Raw genomic sequence first — 15798 nt, forward strand, 5'->3', positions numbered from 1 at the left:
TTATAAATAAAAATTAAGAGATCTTTATATTAATGCTTCAACTTCTAAGCCCCTTATAATTATGAATCTTTTTCGAGAAATTTTAATTATTCGCGCCATCGATTTTATACGGTTATGTGTTTGAGAAACAAAATCTCTCGATACTAGAATTTGGAAATATTCTATACATTTCACGAAAACAACCAAATAAAGTTCATTTTTCATATTACTTGTGTTATATATGATATTGTTATAATATATTATATAATTTTTTTTAATTAAATCTTATATAAAAAGTTTTATATATAAATTTCCTATAAATTACAGAAGGAACTTTTCGGAGGTGGAGAGGCTGGTCAACCGGATGGGCTGGCCAGTCGGAAAATGTCGAACGGCTCGACCGGAAGCCCCAAGCTCAAATGGCTGAAGGCGTTCAAAAGCCTGAAAACTAGCACGCCTACGACGCCGCCTCTGTCAGACAAGTGAGCAACTTAATTTTCTTTCCACTATAGCACAATCAATTTCGACCACGTGCATGCCGCGAAAAGGTGTCGACAAAGTTTCCGACGCGTAGAAGATGGTTTTTCGAACGACAAACCCGGGAACTACAACACGTACACATGTTTGCTATCTCTACTCTCTCGTATATTTTCTCAGTACTACTTCCGGAAAGAGAAACGACTTTGCTTTTCGAGTAATCCGACGTTGATTGTCCTCTCCTCGTGTTTTATTCTCTCGCTAAATTTTGTTTCGTGTTATTCAGTAGAAAATAGAGTATATTCGTGGGATGCGCAAATTGAAATTCGTGAGATAACATCGGAATGAAATTAAGATGATGTTGTATAATTTGTACAGTGTATAGTATAACAAAAAAAAAAAGAATTATCTTGCGAATCCTACGTGACGTGTGCATGAATAAGTAAGAAAATAACGAATGAAAATTAGACATTGCTTTATCACAACACACAACGTAGATAGAATATGAATTTAATCTATTTATCTTTGACGTTATATTTTCTCTCTCTCATTATTTTAATATAGAATTAAGATATCTCGCAAAGTTTTAGAATATTAAAATAGAAGTGTGTGTAGTCATCGTAGTAATTTTATTCAATGTCGATGTATTAATTATAAATTTTATGCGAAGTTCTGCAAGGAAAACTCGTGTTTGTATCTTGCAAACAATTTATACGAAGGAAATTCATTGTCATTGTGAGATCTCGGGAAACAAACAGGCATAGAGCAAACAAAGTTTTTCTCGCTGCATCTTCGCGTACCTATAGAACGATGTTGTCAAAGTCAATTCCCTCGAGACGAGAGAGACGCTCGAGTTAAATATATGCTCTTATTTCCGTGTGCTTTGTAAGTTTCCCAATTAGGGGAACCATAGGCGTTAGACAAAAGGGATTTTGAATAACCGTAGATACTGTTTTGCGAATGCTCGACTAATAAAGAGGAAAGCAGGCGACCATGTACCACGCAGTTTCTACCGTCGTCGCCATGTCCAGGTAAGTTTTCCAGATTGTCGTATGAACGTTAATTAATTGATACTTGCGTTTCTTACTTCTTAACGCGCCCCTAATCGCGTTTTTTTTTTTTCGCGCGAAAAATAGATAAATATTATATAAAATATTTTCGCGTTTACGTCAATTTTTTAATCACTTAATAATTCAAATGACTTATTCATTAACATTTCTTATTGAAATTATCGCATGTTGATAGAGTGTGAAATTTCTTATGAAAGAAACACTGGAAAATGTACAATACAATTTTTTCATATTAAAATTGACTTTGAAAAATTATACGTTTATTAATTTTGTAATTTTCAAAATCACTTTTCTCGAATATGAAGTTCTGTATAAAAAAAATTTATATTCACCCCTTTTAGTTCTTGTAATAATAATAATTAAAAAAATGCCCATTTGTATTACGATTATTAGGCCGCTGTTTTAATTTAGTTTTAATTTTTAAAAATGCACCATAATTTTAATCTTTGATTAATATTATTTTACCGTCACTTTCGAACGATTCTCTAATTCTTGGATAAATGTATGCATACACGTTTAATTTGCGCTATTTCCATATTATTATGTATTCTAAAAGCACATAATTAATGATAACACAATAAATAATAACAGCAATCGCGCACGCGCGCACACACACGTCGAGTTTCGCGAGACCAAAGTGAACATGAGAAATTGTGGTTTCGCAGGAAGAGCCTCGAGTCCGAGGGTGGACACATGTGGCGCGAGAACACGTACCGCAAAATCACGCCGTGCGACGCGTGCGGACAGGTGCTGCGCGGTCACAGCCGTCAGGGCGTTCGCTGTCGCGGCTGCAAGGCGAACGCGCACACGGACTGCATCAACAAGGTGCAACCGGCCTTGTGCCCGAGTCTGGCACCCAAGAAGGGCGGCGGGATACCTCTACTGCGTCGGCAAAAGACGCAGGTAGCTGACGAGACACCGGCATCGTCCGAGCACAGTGAGTACAAATTTTAAATACTTCAGAGAGAGAAAGAGAAGAGAGAGAGAGAGAGAGAGGAATCCGGCGTGTTTTTATCCTACTTTTTCCTCCCTTCGTCCTCCGACAACGCGACAGCTCTCTCATTGTCGAGGACGTTTCATCGAATATTTTAAACGAAAGGAATCGGCAAATCTCCCGATAATTTTATTATCTCTCGTTGATTGGGAATTTTTTCTTTTTTTTTCTGTTCCATGGAAAAACGGGCTTCCTTTCATGCGTGATGCGTTGTTAAAAATTGTTGGAAATTCGTTAAAAAGTACATGCCACAAAACGCGGCAGGACTTTTTTCGCGGTTTCTCTTTGTCGTGTTTCAACGTATATGCAACGATGGCGAGTGTGAAAAAATTCAGAAAAGTAAAAAGGATAGAAATTTTTTAAATACAAAAATTATTAATGAATTGCTTCTTTATATCTGTGGGAGAATTATTCATTGAATAATTCACTTATTCAATTATTCATTGAATAATTTAAAATGAGAAAGAGAGTATGTTATGTACATGAGTTAATTTTTTAAATTTGTTTAATTAAAAAAAGAAAGTCAATTCTTTCGAATTATTCTACAATTCCATTCATTTGCCGATATTATGTAACTGTCACGAAAAAGTAACGAGAGAATAAAAGCTCATTCATTGCGTATATAGGTGAATTTGATACACACACATATATACCTAACATTATATATTTTTTATCATAAACAGAAATATTTTTCTTTTCTCCTTTAGAAATTTAAGTAGATTAAATTAAATTTCATGGTAATTAAAATTTCGATTTCATTAAAATTATTTGAATATTATTTCGAAAGATAAGATTCATTATATCTCTCGCAAAGCATCTCTCTCCACAATACGATTTAATCTGTGAGAATTACTCGTTCGATATCATTGCCGCTATATATCGTTTTTCTCGTGCGCCACTTCTTATCATTTATATCAAACGCAAAACGAAAAAAAAAGGGAAGAAGAAGACAGATCAATGTGAGGAAATTGAGAGCACTGATTGAGCGCGCGAATCATAAACCACAACCACAAACAGTCCTGTCGATGCGCTTTTTTTGCATTGCTGTGTCTCTTTATCCCGTGTGGGCAGACGTGGACGCCATATACCAGGTGCTGAAGCAGGCAGGCGAGATCCGTGGAAATTCGACAAACTCACCACCTACGCCTCCTACAGCAGAACATCCCTCCTCCGGTGCAGCACCTTCGTCAGCGAGGGCTTCCTCCCATCCCTGTTCCTCGTCCACCTCTGGTAAGGGCGCACCACCAAACAATTCCCACAGACCTTGGAACGTACGTCGGAATTTTCCCCGAAATTTCACCACACACAGTGGCGGATTATGTGTGCATAAGACGCTCTCATTCGTGGAACATCGAAATCAAATTTTGTTTCTTTAGACTTTATCACATTCGTCTAATAATATTAATTTATATTAATTTATTAAAAACACACAGTTTCCCATTTACTATTATTATTATTATATTAATAAGAAGTTTTTAATCTGAGAATTTTTAATAAGAATAAATTTGATGTAGTGATAAGAAGATTCCTGGATACAGTGTCTCTTGCGCTTTAGATAATTTAATCCGCTATTGAGAAAACATTCATAAAATTCGATTCGATTTTTTAACAATGGACACTGTCGTAAAACGAAATATGTATGTCGAAATTATTGGAGCATACCGACATAGTACTGGAGTGAACATGTTTCTGAATGTGTACCTTACCTTTTTCAGTTTAAGTTTGTTGTACCAATATTTAATCAAATATTTTCATATTTATTTTTTACTGTTCTGTAATTCTATAAATTCTGTTTCTGTTATCGAAGCGTAAAGAAAACAAATAATTCTTTCCTTTTTCGCTTTTATTTTAATTAATGTAATTACTATTATATATATTACTGTATATTTGAGAGAGAAAAGAAGATAGGAATATTAATTAAATTTACGAATATTTTTTGGACTTTTAAATTAACTCTTACTTAGTAATGGAAATGAGAAATTGTATAAATCATCAAATATATACATTCAAAATTTTTATATTTAAAGAATTATATCTTTTTCGATGTCTCCAAAATTTCCTATCTTTATTATAATTCTACTTTATATTTCTATCTTCTCGATTAGTCAAGATGTTGCTATGTAATTGTACTTATGTGTTATTTTTTTTAAGCACGTATATATTGTGCGTGATTGTTATGTCGCTCGTGCTCCAGTACTGTCAGTTCCAAGGTCCGAGATCACTATGTGTTTGTATAAAATCGCTCGTCTTCTTCAGGGACATGACTCGTAAATTCGTAATTTATCTCTCGATTCTTTAATGTGTATTCTTTTCTTCTTCTTCTTCTTCTCCTTCTATCACGTCTGTGTCTTTTCTTTTTGTCTGCTGTTTTTTTCTTCTACATATTATATATGTGTATATATATATATCTTTATTCTATCGAATATTCTGCTTGTTATTACGATTAATTCGACCGATTTTAGAGAGGTAAGTTGCTGACATTATTATTATTGGTATTATTCAGCATTCTGTTATACATACTACGCGTTATATCGTTAAGATTATCTACAGCGTTATAATGTTTGTCATGATTGCGCACCCGCGACGATAAATGCCACCTATTTAATCGTGTGTATTCGACTTTATATTTTTATCTATTTTATTTTTTTACACAACGACTTTTACAAAATTACAAATTACACGTAACAACAATTTGTGTATTTATGTATATAGTTTTAAATTAAATCTTTAAAATATAAGATGCATCGTTAATGTCATTGCATATATAAAATTACACTGTAAATACAAAAGTTTATCGAACGGATGAAAACAGCTTGTCTAGTTTACTTTCTTACTTAAGTTTCACTTTGTTAAGCGACAATATAAACTATGCACTTTACTATCTTCGTTACGAGTGTACTAGATTTTCTGAAGAAGCTCTTGTTGCAAGCCCTTCTCTCGACCGAGAATCACGTTGACAAGTCGAACAAATCGATCTTTTTAGGCTGACATTTGCTGTCGTCGCGGATGTCTTTCCTCGACGACGAGAGAAACACTTTATCGCTGAGTGAGAACTCCCTCTTGACTTTTATCTCGCGCTTATCAAGATTCCCACCCAAAATCTCCTATTAGCTTTCTCTCATATGTTCGATTATATAAGTATCATAATAATAATAATCATAATAATTATCATCATCACGTTGATATTGAAGATGGTGTTGATATTAGAAATCATAATTATAATAATTAAGAAATATCAACTGTAATAATAATAAGCCAACATTATTATAATAACGATATCATCAGTAATCGTTATAATAAGAACAGGTTAATAAAATAACAATTATTACTTTTGATTATTTTTAAGACTCTTTTTTTCGTTATTTGATCATTTATTATAATTAGCAGTTCTGTCTCCTTCTTTTCGTTTGTAATTATATTTTTTATATAATAACGATGGATATTTTTGTATATTTGATGTTATATCTCGCAAAGCGAAGTTACGGTATCGTGATACAAGAATAATATTCTACGTAAATGCACATTATAAGAGGACAACAAAAGGAACGAATAACGAAAAAAAAAAAAAATATCGCCGACTAACCTCAAGAACGATAACATCAGGATTTTGTGCTATCCTAATAAGAACAATTAATGAGAATTTGTGCGAGCTTTCTCCTTCTAAACAAACATCTCGCGACCAACCGCGAAATCGAATGAAGAATGAAAAGCACAGACCTGATCCTACCGGAAGAGCATTGTTATGTCGATATGATCGCGTTATCGTTGTGAAATCTGATTGGTCAGGACGTGGCAGCGGCGGATCCACTTCCGGCACACGACCCTTCGGACAGCCCCTGGTACTGATGTCGCAGGAATCGTCGTCGTCGCCACCCTCGACGTCGACCTCGCTAAAGACACCCGAGATGAACGTGCAAGCTCAACGCGGCGCCAATAAAAAACGATGACGATGCGTCGAGTCGAGTCGCGTCGCGACGTACGAATGATGCGCATCGCGCAAATGCAGCAAATGCATCAAGTACATCGACAAATATACCGCGACGGATCTTTTCTCGAGCGCGATACGACCTCGAGGAACAGAGGCGCGACGTCGCTTATTTCCTCATTTCCTTTTCCGCCCGAATATTCGCAATTTTTATTTATATTTGTTTGCGCGACCTGTTCTCCATTTTCCGATCTCTATACACGTTTTCTATACGATACAAATATATTTATTCGATAGATATTCTTGGACATCTATTGAACATGATTTGAATAGTACTCTGACAATGCTCGAATTTTTCAACGTTCGTTTTAACTGCCGTTATTTATTATTTTACGAGAAAATGAATATTAAAATTTACAGAGTAAAAATATATTTATTTTATATTAATAATATTTATTTATTTTACATTATATTTCTCTCTCAAATATATTCTCATTTACATCCGTGATAATTATATTTTCATATGAAACGGCTGGCATATGTATACCTATATACTAAAAAATAATGACAATATTAATGAAAATATTTGGATGCTACAAATATTTAGAGATATTCGAGGAGCATCTAAGAATATTTATTAAATATACGTACTATACATATAATATCTTCCTTTCTATTACAATTTGACTATTACTTGTTTCGCGATACGCTCGAGAAAAGATCTATTTCGCGCTCGCTGATTAATGGACACTAATGGACGGCTACGAAAACAACGAATATTAGACAGATGCACAAACGAGTAAATTGAGCATCGATTCTTCGTCGAATATATATCGATCCGAACTGAACATATATATAGGTCGACTGTATTTTATATGAACGACGAGAGAAAAAAAAACCGCTTCCCACGTGAATCGATCGAACACGGGCCGCACCACGATCATTAAAAATTTATTTTCCCCGGAGGTAGTTAGCTAACTGCATGAAGAGGAAGAGGAGGAGAAGAAGTACACGGTGGAAATGTACCTACTGGATTACACGAGTGCACGAAATTGTGTATAGGATCACGCAGGATCGCTAATAGAAGAGAGGACAAAGACGCAAGTATACGCTTTCGATTCGAGAATCGAAATTCGCCTGTAAAGTCACGGAATTTAATGTGTTCCTCTATCTACTTATCATTATCCTTCGCGTTTTCGACGTTGCAGACGTTTGCAACGATCCATCGCGATTAGGATTGTTTATTCATCGAACAACTAACACCATTTCAAGAAGGTCTCATTTCCGATATTTCGATATACGATACCGTAAAATATAACTCGAATAAAAATTTTAGTTTGCCACGTATTGAGTCTATCGAAAATTCGAAAATGCACAAAATATATAAATTTTACACAGAAGATAAAAACAATCTACTTATCCGAAGGAGTATCAAAATTTGGAATATTTATTGAATTTTTATTTGTTTCAAATATTATCATTTTATCATTTATTATTTTATTAATTATTATTTAGAAAAACACACAGATATATAATTGAGAAATTTTATTTTCCTTTTTTCTTTGAATAATTTATGAATTCTAAATGTATGTTATGTATAGCTTGAAAAATAAATTTAAAAAAAAATAGAATTTTATTTTTCATTAAATATTTTTCAGAGATGGCTTCCAAATTAGTATGACTTTAATAAGTATCAAATCGTGGAAGCAATTTTACTGCTCAAGCGAGCGGAAAAACGATCGCACTTTGTGGTTCGTTGCACGTAATATGTAAATACAAGCAGCGAAACACAATTTACGCTTTGTCATTGATTTAAATCAATATAACACGACCAATATCGATTTTACGCCTTTTTGTGATAGAGAACGAGGCTATTTTATCGGTTTGTATCTTTATTGTCGCAACGCGAACAGGATTTGTTTCATTCATTTCAGTTTTCAACGCGCGACTGCTGAGTCGTTCGCCGTGTTTTTCCTTTCGTTTATTTCTTTTTGTGAAGCGTGCAGTGAAATTCGAAAATAATCTTAGAACGAACATATACACAGTTCCTTACAGTAAAATAAAACGTGCCATAAAATCCGAGCGACACATTTTTATGGGCAATAGAGAGCGATTGAAGATAACCATTTCTATTTAACAATAAACTTGGAGAAACGCCTTTGTATCGACGGTAGCCTAAACTTGTTGTGAAAAATGTTTTTATCGTTACAGAGAGCACGTCAATTGAATTTTTCTTCCCACCCCCGTATCAAAGTTTTATTTATTATAGTTTGTTATCGTACAATACAAAACTTGTACTGTCAAACACCCGATTAGAAGAAGAAGATTATAAAAATATCTGATATACGATTTAAAATTTAAAATAATGCGAATCAAGTGGCTTATTATCCAGCTATTGTTTTCCTTCACACGCACACACATTGAAAATATATCTAATAAACTTTTTCCGACGAAAATATGTAAATATTGTAAATAAATGTATTTTTTTCTGCAATATAATTACGAAACTTTTCATATTTTTTACGCGAGTCGTGTCCCGTTGTAATTACACTGTTTGTGCGCTTTTTTATCTCAGTGTATATGAATTACATTGAATAATTCATGTATGTGTAAATAATAGATTGTTCCGCTTATTGGTGTAGCCGACTTCAATATACTCGACGCTGACATCGATTTCACATATCCCATTTTACAGATAAATGTATCACAATTTGTGGAATTTTATTTTTATTTTAGCGAATAGAATTTTATTTTGGTTAATTTTTTTAGTAAATCACCAATCGCTCAACTAATTGTATAAGCTTAATTAACCTCCATTATTGCTTTAGTTTTGTTTTCTTTCACACACAACTCTCAATAAAAATTAAATAACTAGAAATTATATTTAAAAAAAATTCTGTACAAAGAAAAAAGATGAAAATTAAATGAAGATTTACATCACTAATTACAATAAAAATTAAGTAACTAAAAATTATACACTAAGAATTTAAAGGCTCTTCTATTCAATGATTGGGACTTGGACTGGACATACGAAAAAATGTCCCGACGTAAAAGTGGAAAAAAGTGAAAAAATCGATATCTCGGAAACTGTAATAGATAGAGCCATACGATTTCCACATTTTTTCTACTTCTATCAATAACTATTAATGCTCGAAGCCTGATTATCACAACTTTTAAGAAATTTTTATTCATCGGAACGTAGAAATTTTTCAACGTATGTCAAGTCGAAAAATTTCTATGTTCCGATGAATAAAAATTTTAATAGTTATTGATAGAAAAAACGTGAAAACCAAATGGCTCTATCTATTATAGTTTCCGAGATATCGATTTTTTAAAATTAATCCACTTTTACAAAACATTTAAAAAATCACGAGATCTTGTCGAAAATGCTAGAGGTTTGAATTGTATACGATAAAACAAGAAAAAAAAGTGAAAACTGCATAGCTCTACCTGTTTTAGTTTCCGGGATATCGATTTTTTTTCTTTTCACAAAGAAAAGAGATCAAAATTAAATAAAGATTTACATTATTAATTTACGAGATTCATTAATTTTTATTTGCTCTAATTTAAAACGCGATTGTATATGACTGACATCTTGATATTTCGTTAAAGAAAGCTCTCATCTAATTTCATACTTTGTAAAAAAAAACTACGATTGTAAATTTTTCAATTATCGTAAAAAGCATGCCTAAATATTTTATATTTGCACATATTTTTTTACCTCATCGTATTTATCATGTGTTATAATTAAATTTCGTAATTATTCGATGTCAGCGTCCAAGTCGACTCTTCTATCTCTCGTGGCTAAAAAATGTCTAACCGATTATTATACGAAAAAGCACCGCATAGTCCGCAACGTAGACGCGAGAGGCTAAACCTGAGGATGAAGAGTCTCAGTTTGGACTCACCGGAAGGGACTGCGCACGTCCGGCATCGCCCACGAGATTACTACTCTACTACTGGTGCGAAAGAAACCACACCACCCCGACATTCTGACAGTGGCAGCATCAACAGGCTATGTGAGTAAACCGCAGATTTCGCACGCGCGATAAATATAAAGCCAAGTATATATAGATGCATGTAAAATGGTCAATTAGCAAAGCTCTCTAATTGCAAGACTGCATTTAAAAGAGCATTTAGCATATACATTTCACTGTCCTTTAGTTTAAAGTTTCTGAGCTTTCAAAGCTCCATTGTAAAATAATAAATAAGTGTGATTTGATACTCGATTATTCTGAGATATCAATTTCTTTGCAAAATATAATGTTTTATATTTTCGAAATTGAATTTTCAAGTTACACGCACGACGGAATTCTTAAAATTCAAGATTGTTATAAAATTAACACGATCTTGTTTTATAATTTATAAATTAATAAGCAGGGGCGTAATTAACGTGATATAAATGTGGCAAAAAAAAACAGTCATGTTTTAATATCAAAATAATAAATTTCAATATGTAAAATTAAACATTCTATACTGAGAGAATTTTCTCTTAGAATTTATTCTGAAAATCATGGCAATCGTGGGACAATGATATGGAAAGAATTTTATATGAGAATTTCTCTGATTAATATTTATCACAATAGAAATAATAATATCTATCAGAATAAAATGTAAAATATGTTTGATTAATTTTACTAAGCTGCATAGTAAAATTAATCAAACACATTTTATATTTTATTTTATTGTGATAAATATTAATGAGAGAAATTCTCATAAAACTCTTTCCGTACCATGATTTTCAGGATAAATTCTAAGAGAAAATTCTCTCTGTGTAGATATAAAGGAACGAGTATTTGACACGCAACTTTCTTTTCCTCTTTAAGAATCCCGAAAAGAATTTAGCGTACGTAGTATTAAATCGATATTAATTAAATGTATATAGAAAACTTTGCGAAGATGACTATTTCACGTGTAGCGAGCTATGAATGAATAATATTGGGGCCGCGGGAATTTCGCATAAATATGTCTTTTACAGCGCCCTGCAGCCCGGGTCAAACGCACGGCGTGCACAAACACGTGGCGAGAAGCGCCATCCGGATGTCGAGCATGGAGCTGCCGGACGAGAACGAAAAGTCGTACTCGTCGGCGAGTACGTCACCGTGCCCGTCGCCGCACACCAACAATCAAAACCACCTCAATCCACCCGGTGGCAAACGTGCATTACCGAACAATCTCTACGTCGTGCTATATAACTTCGAAGCCCGACATCCGGATGAGCTGGATCTCAAGTGAGTAAATTACTTTGTGTCAAGCGCAAAAACGAAGGTTCTCTTTTTTCCTTGCGCATAAATCAATCTTCTTTATAATAATAAATTATGAACACTCTTATCTAAAACTAAAAATCATTCAACGCACTCTAAATAATCTCTTCATTCTTTCTTAAAATTTTTTACTTTATTTATTGCAACTTTATTTAAATAAATTTTCATAAATTTGAAAAAAATGATAGAAATAATACATTATTTTTTAAATAATCAAAAAATTTCGAAGATATTAAATAAGTACATAATTTTAATAATAATTCTATTTTAATTGTATTTTAATTTAACAATTATTATTATTAGATTAAAATACAATTAAAATAGAATTATTAAAATTATGTACTTATTTAATATCTTTGAAATTTTTTAAATTATTTAACATAAAGTGTTATTTCTATCATTTCTTTTCAAATTCATGAAAATTCATTTAAATAAAGTTGCAATAAAGTAAAGAATTTTAAGAAAAAATGAAGATATTATTTAGAGAGTACCTTGAATGATTTTTAGTTTTAGATAAGACTAAAAATCATTCAAGGCTCTAAATAATCTCTTCATTTTTTCTTAAAATTCTTTACTTTATTTATTGCAACTTTATTTAAATAAATTTTCATAAATTTGAAAAAAAATGATAGAAATAATACATTATTTTTTAAATAATCAAAAAATTTCGAATATATTAAATAAGTACATAATTTTAATAATAATTCTATTTTAATTGTATTTTAATTTAACAATTATTATTATTATTAGATTAAAATACAATTAAAATAGAATTATTAAAATTATGTACTCATTTAATATCTTTGAAATTTTTTAAATTATTTAACATAAAGTGTTATTTCTATCATTTCTTTTCAAATTCATGAAAATTCATTTAAATAAAGTTGCAATAAAGTAAAGAATTTTAAGAAAAAATGAAGACGTGATTTAGAGTGCCTTGAATGATTTTTAGTCTTATCTAAAACTAAAAATCATTCAAGGCACTCTAAATAATATCTTTATTTTTTTTTAATTCTTTACTTTATTTATTGCAACTTTATTTAAATGAATTTTAATGAAATGAAAAGAAATGATAGAAATAACAATTTATTGTAAATAAAAACAAAAAATTTCAAAGATATTAAATAAGTACATATATAATTTTAATAATAATTCTATTTTAATTGTATTTTAATTTAACAATTATTATTATTAGATTAAAATACAATTAAAATAGAATTATTAAAATTATGTACTTATTTAATATCTTTGAAATTTCTTAAATTATTTAACATAAAGTGTTATTTCTATCATTTCTTTTCAAATTCATGAAAATTCATTTAAATAAAGTTGCAATAAAGTAAAGAATTTTAAGAAAAAATGAAGATATTATTTAGAGAGTACCTTGAATGATTTTTAGTTTTAGATAAGACTAAAAATCATTCAAGGCTCTAAATAATATCTTCATTTTTTAACAAGTTCTTTACTTTATTTATTGCAACTTTATTTAAATAAATTTTAATGAATTTGAAAAGAAATGATAGAAATAATACTTTATTTTAAATAATCAAAAAATTTCAAAGATATTAAATAAGTAGGTACATAATTTTAATAATAATTCTATTTTAATTGTATTTTAATTTAATAATAATTGTAATTTTTATTGCCCGTAAAATTTTGTAAGTTATTCTTTTGGTAAAAAAAAAAACATGAAGAAATAATATTTTAATTTAAGCGATAAAATATTATTTTTAAAAAGTGTTCATAATTTATTCCTAACAGGACACAATTATGTTAATGCTAAGACAACCAATATCGTGAATAAATGGACTTACATATATATCAGCTAATGTTGCTCCGCAATGCGATACGCCACTGTTATGTTGTTATTTTCCGCTCCTTTCTTCTTCCACTCCTTTGCTCCTTTCCGCTTCTTTGCTTCTTCTTGCTTCTTTTTTGCTTCAAGTGTTCATACAAATGAATAACCGCACCACATACTACTTATTATTTTTAACGTTCGCCTGTTATATCGTTTTTCATGCGGCATTCGCGATCCCGATACACTCGCGCACCTTTTTTTATTCGACGCATTTTTACCAGATCGCTAAATATTATAAAATACACGACGTTTAAATCATCGACACTCCCGAAAACTGTACAGTTCAAAGTATATATAACGCGAAATACTGTGATAACTCGATTTACGCGACACTTGCGCGGTTTACATTTGTTTCTGGCCCCCTATATTTCAGACGCGATAAACTATTCAAAAAAGTAACGCCGGATAACAAAATGGCGGTCGTCGACCGTTGTCCATACATTGTATTCGAATAATCATCTCCCGATCGATTTATATCATGATATCCTTTCATGTCTGATCGAAGCTCGCCGAACGAGCAAACATCGCGAAATATGCAAATTAATGATTAGAAAAGAAAATTAGATTGAAATCTCATCGACGCATCGATCGCAAAATCGCGCGCTCGATCACGCGCATTTATACTTTTATACGGATGAATTACTATTCCGAGACGATCGCCCGTCACGTAATTCAACACTCCCGACACTTGTACGCACGCGAAATATTCATTTCCGGGAATAAACGACGCGAGAATCGCTTAACGATCGCGATCCACATCCGAATAGTCACAAGTACGCAGCCAAACTGTCCGGCGAATGTCCTCTCCCCCCTCCTCCCCCTCCTCCCCCCTCCCCACCTCCCTCCCCCCACCTCCCTCCCCGCTTCACCGCGTGGTGGCGTCTTCGAGTCCTCGCTCGAGCCCTATCTTTTCCTGAAATGCGATAAAAATAATATTTCTCGTGTAATACGCGCATCGCCGTAACGCAGCGGCGATTATTTCGAGATTAATTATCGTTCGAATAATTGTCCGAATATTCTTGACGGAGTAAGAATGTTTGAGATATATCGGAGTAATTATATAGCGTTAAAATAGCGACGCGCGACCAACTTCAAAAGATCGCCATCTTCGTCGCGCACGAAATTCACGGATTGACGACCGAACGAAGACTCGATGCGAGATGATACGCGCGTTTACAGACTAATTAACATCCCGAGACGATCGCCCGTCACTTAATTCGACACTCCCGATACTCGTATGCACGCGAAATATTCTTTCTCGCGAATAAACGACGCGGGAATCGCGAGACGATCGCGATCGACATGCGAATAGATACGAGGACGAGACGAAACTGCCGAATGTCTTCCCCCTTCTCCCTTCACCTCAGCGCGATAGCGTTCTCGCTCGCTCTTGCTCACGGTTTTTCGGAAAGTAATAAAAATATTCTCCGTAATACGAGCGTTACAGTAACACAACGGCGATTGTTTTGAGATTATTATCGCGAAAACTTCCGAGTGTTCTTGACGAAGTAAGAACGTTTGAAATAATAACGTTATAATTTTAATAGCGACGTGTGCTGCCAACTTTAAAATATTTTTATCGCGCACGAAATTGACGAACGGACTCGAATCTCGATGATATATATCGATGCGAGATGATATGTATCGATTTTTAAATCGAGAGAACTCGATTGCAAATTCATAGATTAATTAATATCCCTAGATGATCGCCCGTCACTTCATTCGATACTTAATGGGTGAAATATTTTTTTCGCGAATAAACGACGCGAAAATCGCGATCGACATACGAATAGACAAGTATATATATATATATAGGTATATATACTTACACGAAACTGTCCGGCGAATGTCCTCTCTTTTTAGAGGAGCATCTCCGCTCGAGCCCGAGTTTTTTTCCAGGAAAAGCGATAAGAGAATATTCTCGATAAATACGGCGATACGATATTATTTAGAGTTTTCAAATAATTTTATCGCGGAGATTTCTGAATATTCTTAACGATGTGACGAAGTAAAAATGTTCGATGCGCGATCAACTTGCGAATATCGCTATCTTCGTCGCGTACGAAATTCGTGAATTAACGAACGAACGAAGCCTCGATGTGCGAGATGATATGCGCGTTTACGGACTAATTAATATCCCGAGATGATCGCCCGTCGCTTAATTCAACACTCCCGATACTTGTATACGCACGAGATAATATTTTTCGCGAAATATTATTTACGGAATAAAC

General features: G+C 32.9%; 1 protein-coding gene and 1 long non-coding RNA gene across 8 annotated transcripts in view; one reads left to right on the forward strand and one right to left on the reverse strand.

Moving 5' to 3' along the window:
• Window positions 1-14278, reverse strand: part of LOC145946369 (uncharacterized) — a 114871-nt gene extending 100593 nt beyond the window's left edge. The window contains exon 1 of the long non-coding RNA XR_014427049.1: window positions 13524-14278. This is a non-coding gene — a long non-coding RNA (uncharacterized LOC145946369). The remainder of the gene's footprint in view (window positions 1-13523) is intronic.
• Window positions 1-15798, forward strand: part of Stacl (SH3 and cysteine-rich domain-containing protein) — a 52921-nt gene that overhangs the window by 33746 nt on the left and 3377 nt on the right. For 5 of the 7 annotated variants that reach the window (XM_083055946.1, XM_083055947.1, XM_083055948.1 and 2 more), the window contains 6 exons: window positions 307-461; window positions 1434-1487; window positions 2192-2463; window positions 3592-3750; window positions 10285-10464; window positions 11424-11676. In XM_083055946.1, coding sequence (XP_082912072.1) covers window positions 307-461; window positions 1434-1487; window positions 2192-2463; window positions 3592-3750; window positions 10285-10464; window positions 11424-11676 — 1073 coding nt within the window. The remainder of the gene's footprint in view (window positions 1-306; window positions 462-1433; window positions 1488-2191; window positions 2464-3591; window positions 3751-10284; window positions 10465-11423; window positions 11677-15798) is intronic. The other 2 variants (XM_083055952.1, XM_083055951.1) reach the window with 2 other exon arrangements.

This window comes from Prenolepis imparis, unplaced genomic scaffold (assembly GCF_030444845.1).
Source record: "Prenolepis imparis isolate NDT839.2.m4 unplaced genomic scaffold, iyPreImpa1.0 SCAF_15, whole genome shotgun sequence".
In the NCBI taxonomy this organism is placed as follows: Eukaryota; Metazoa; Arthropoda; class Insecta; order Hymenoptera; family Formicidae; genus Prenolepis; species Prenolepis imparis.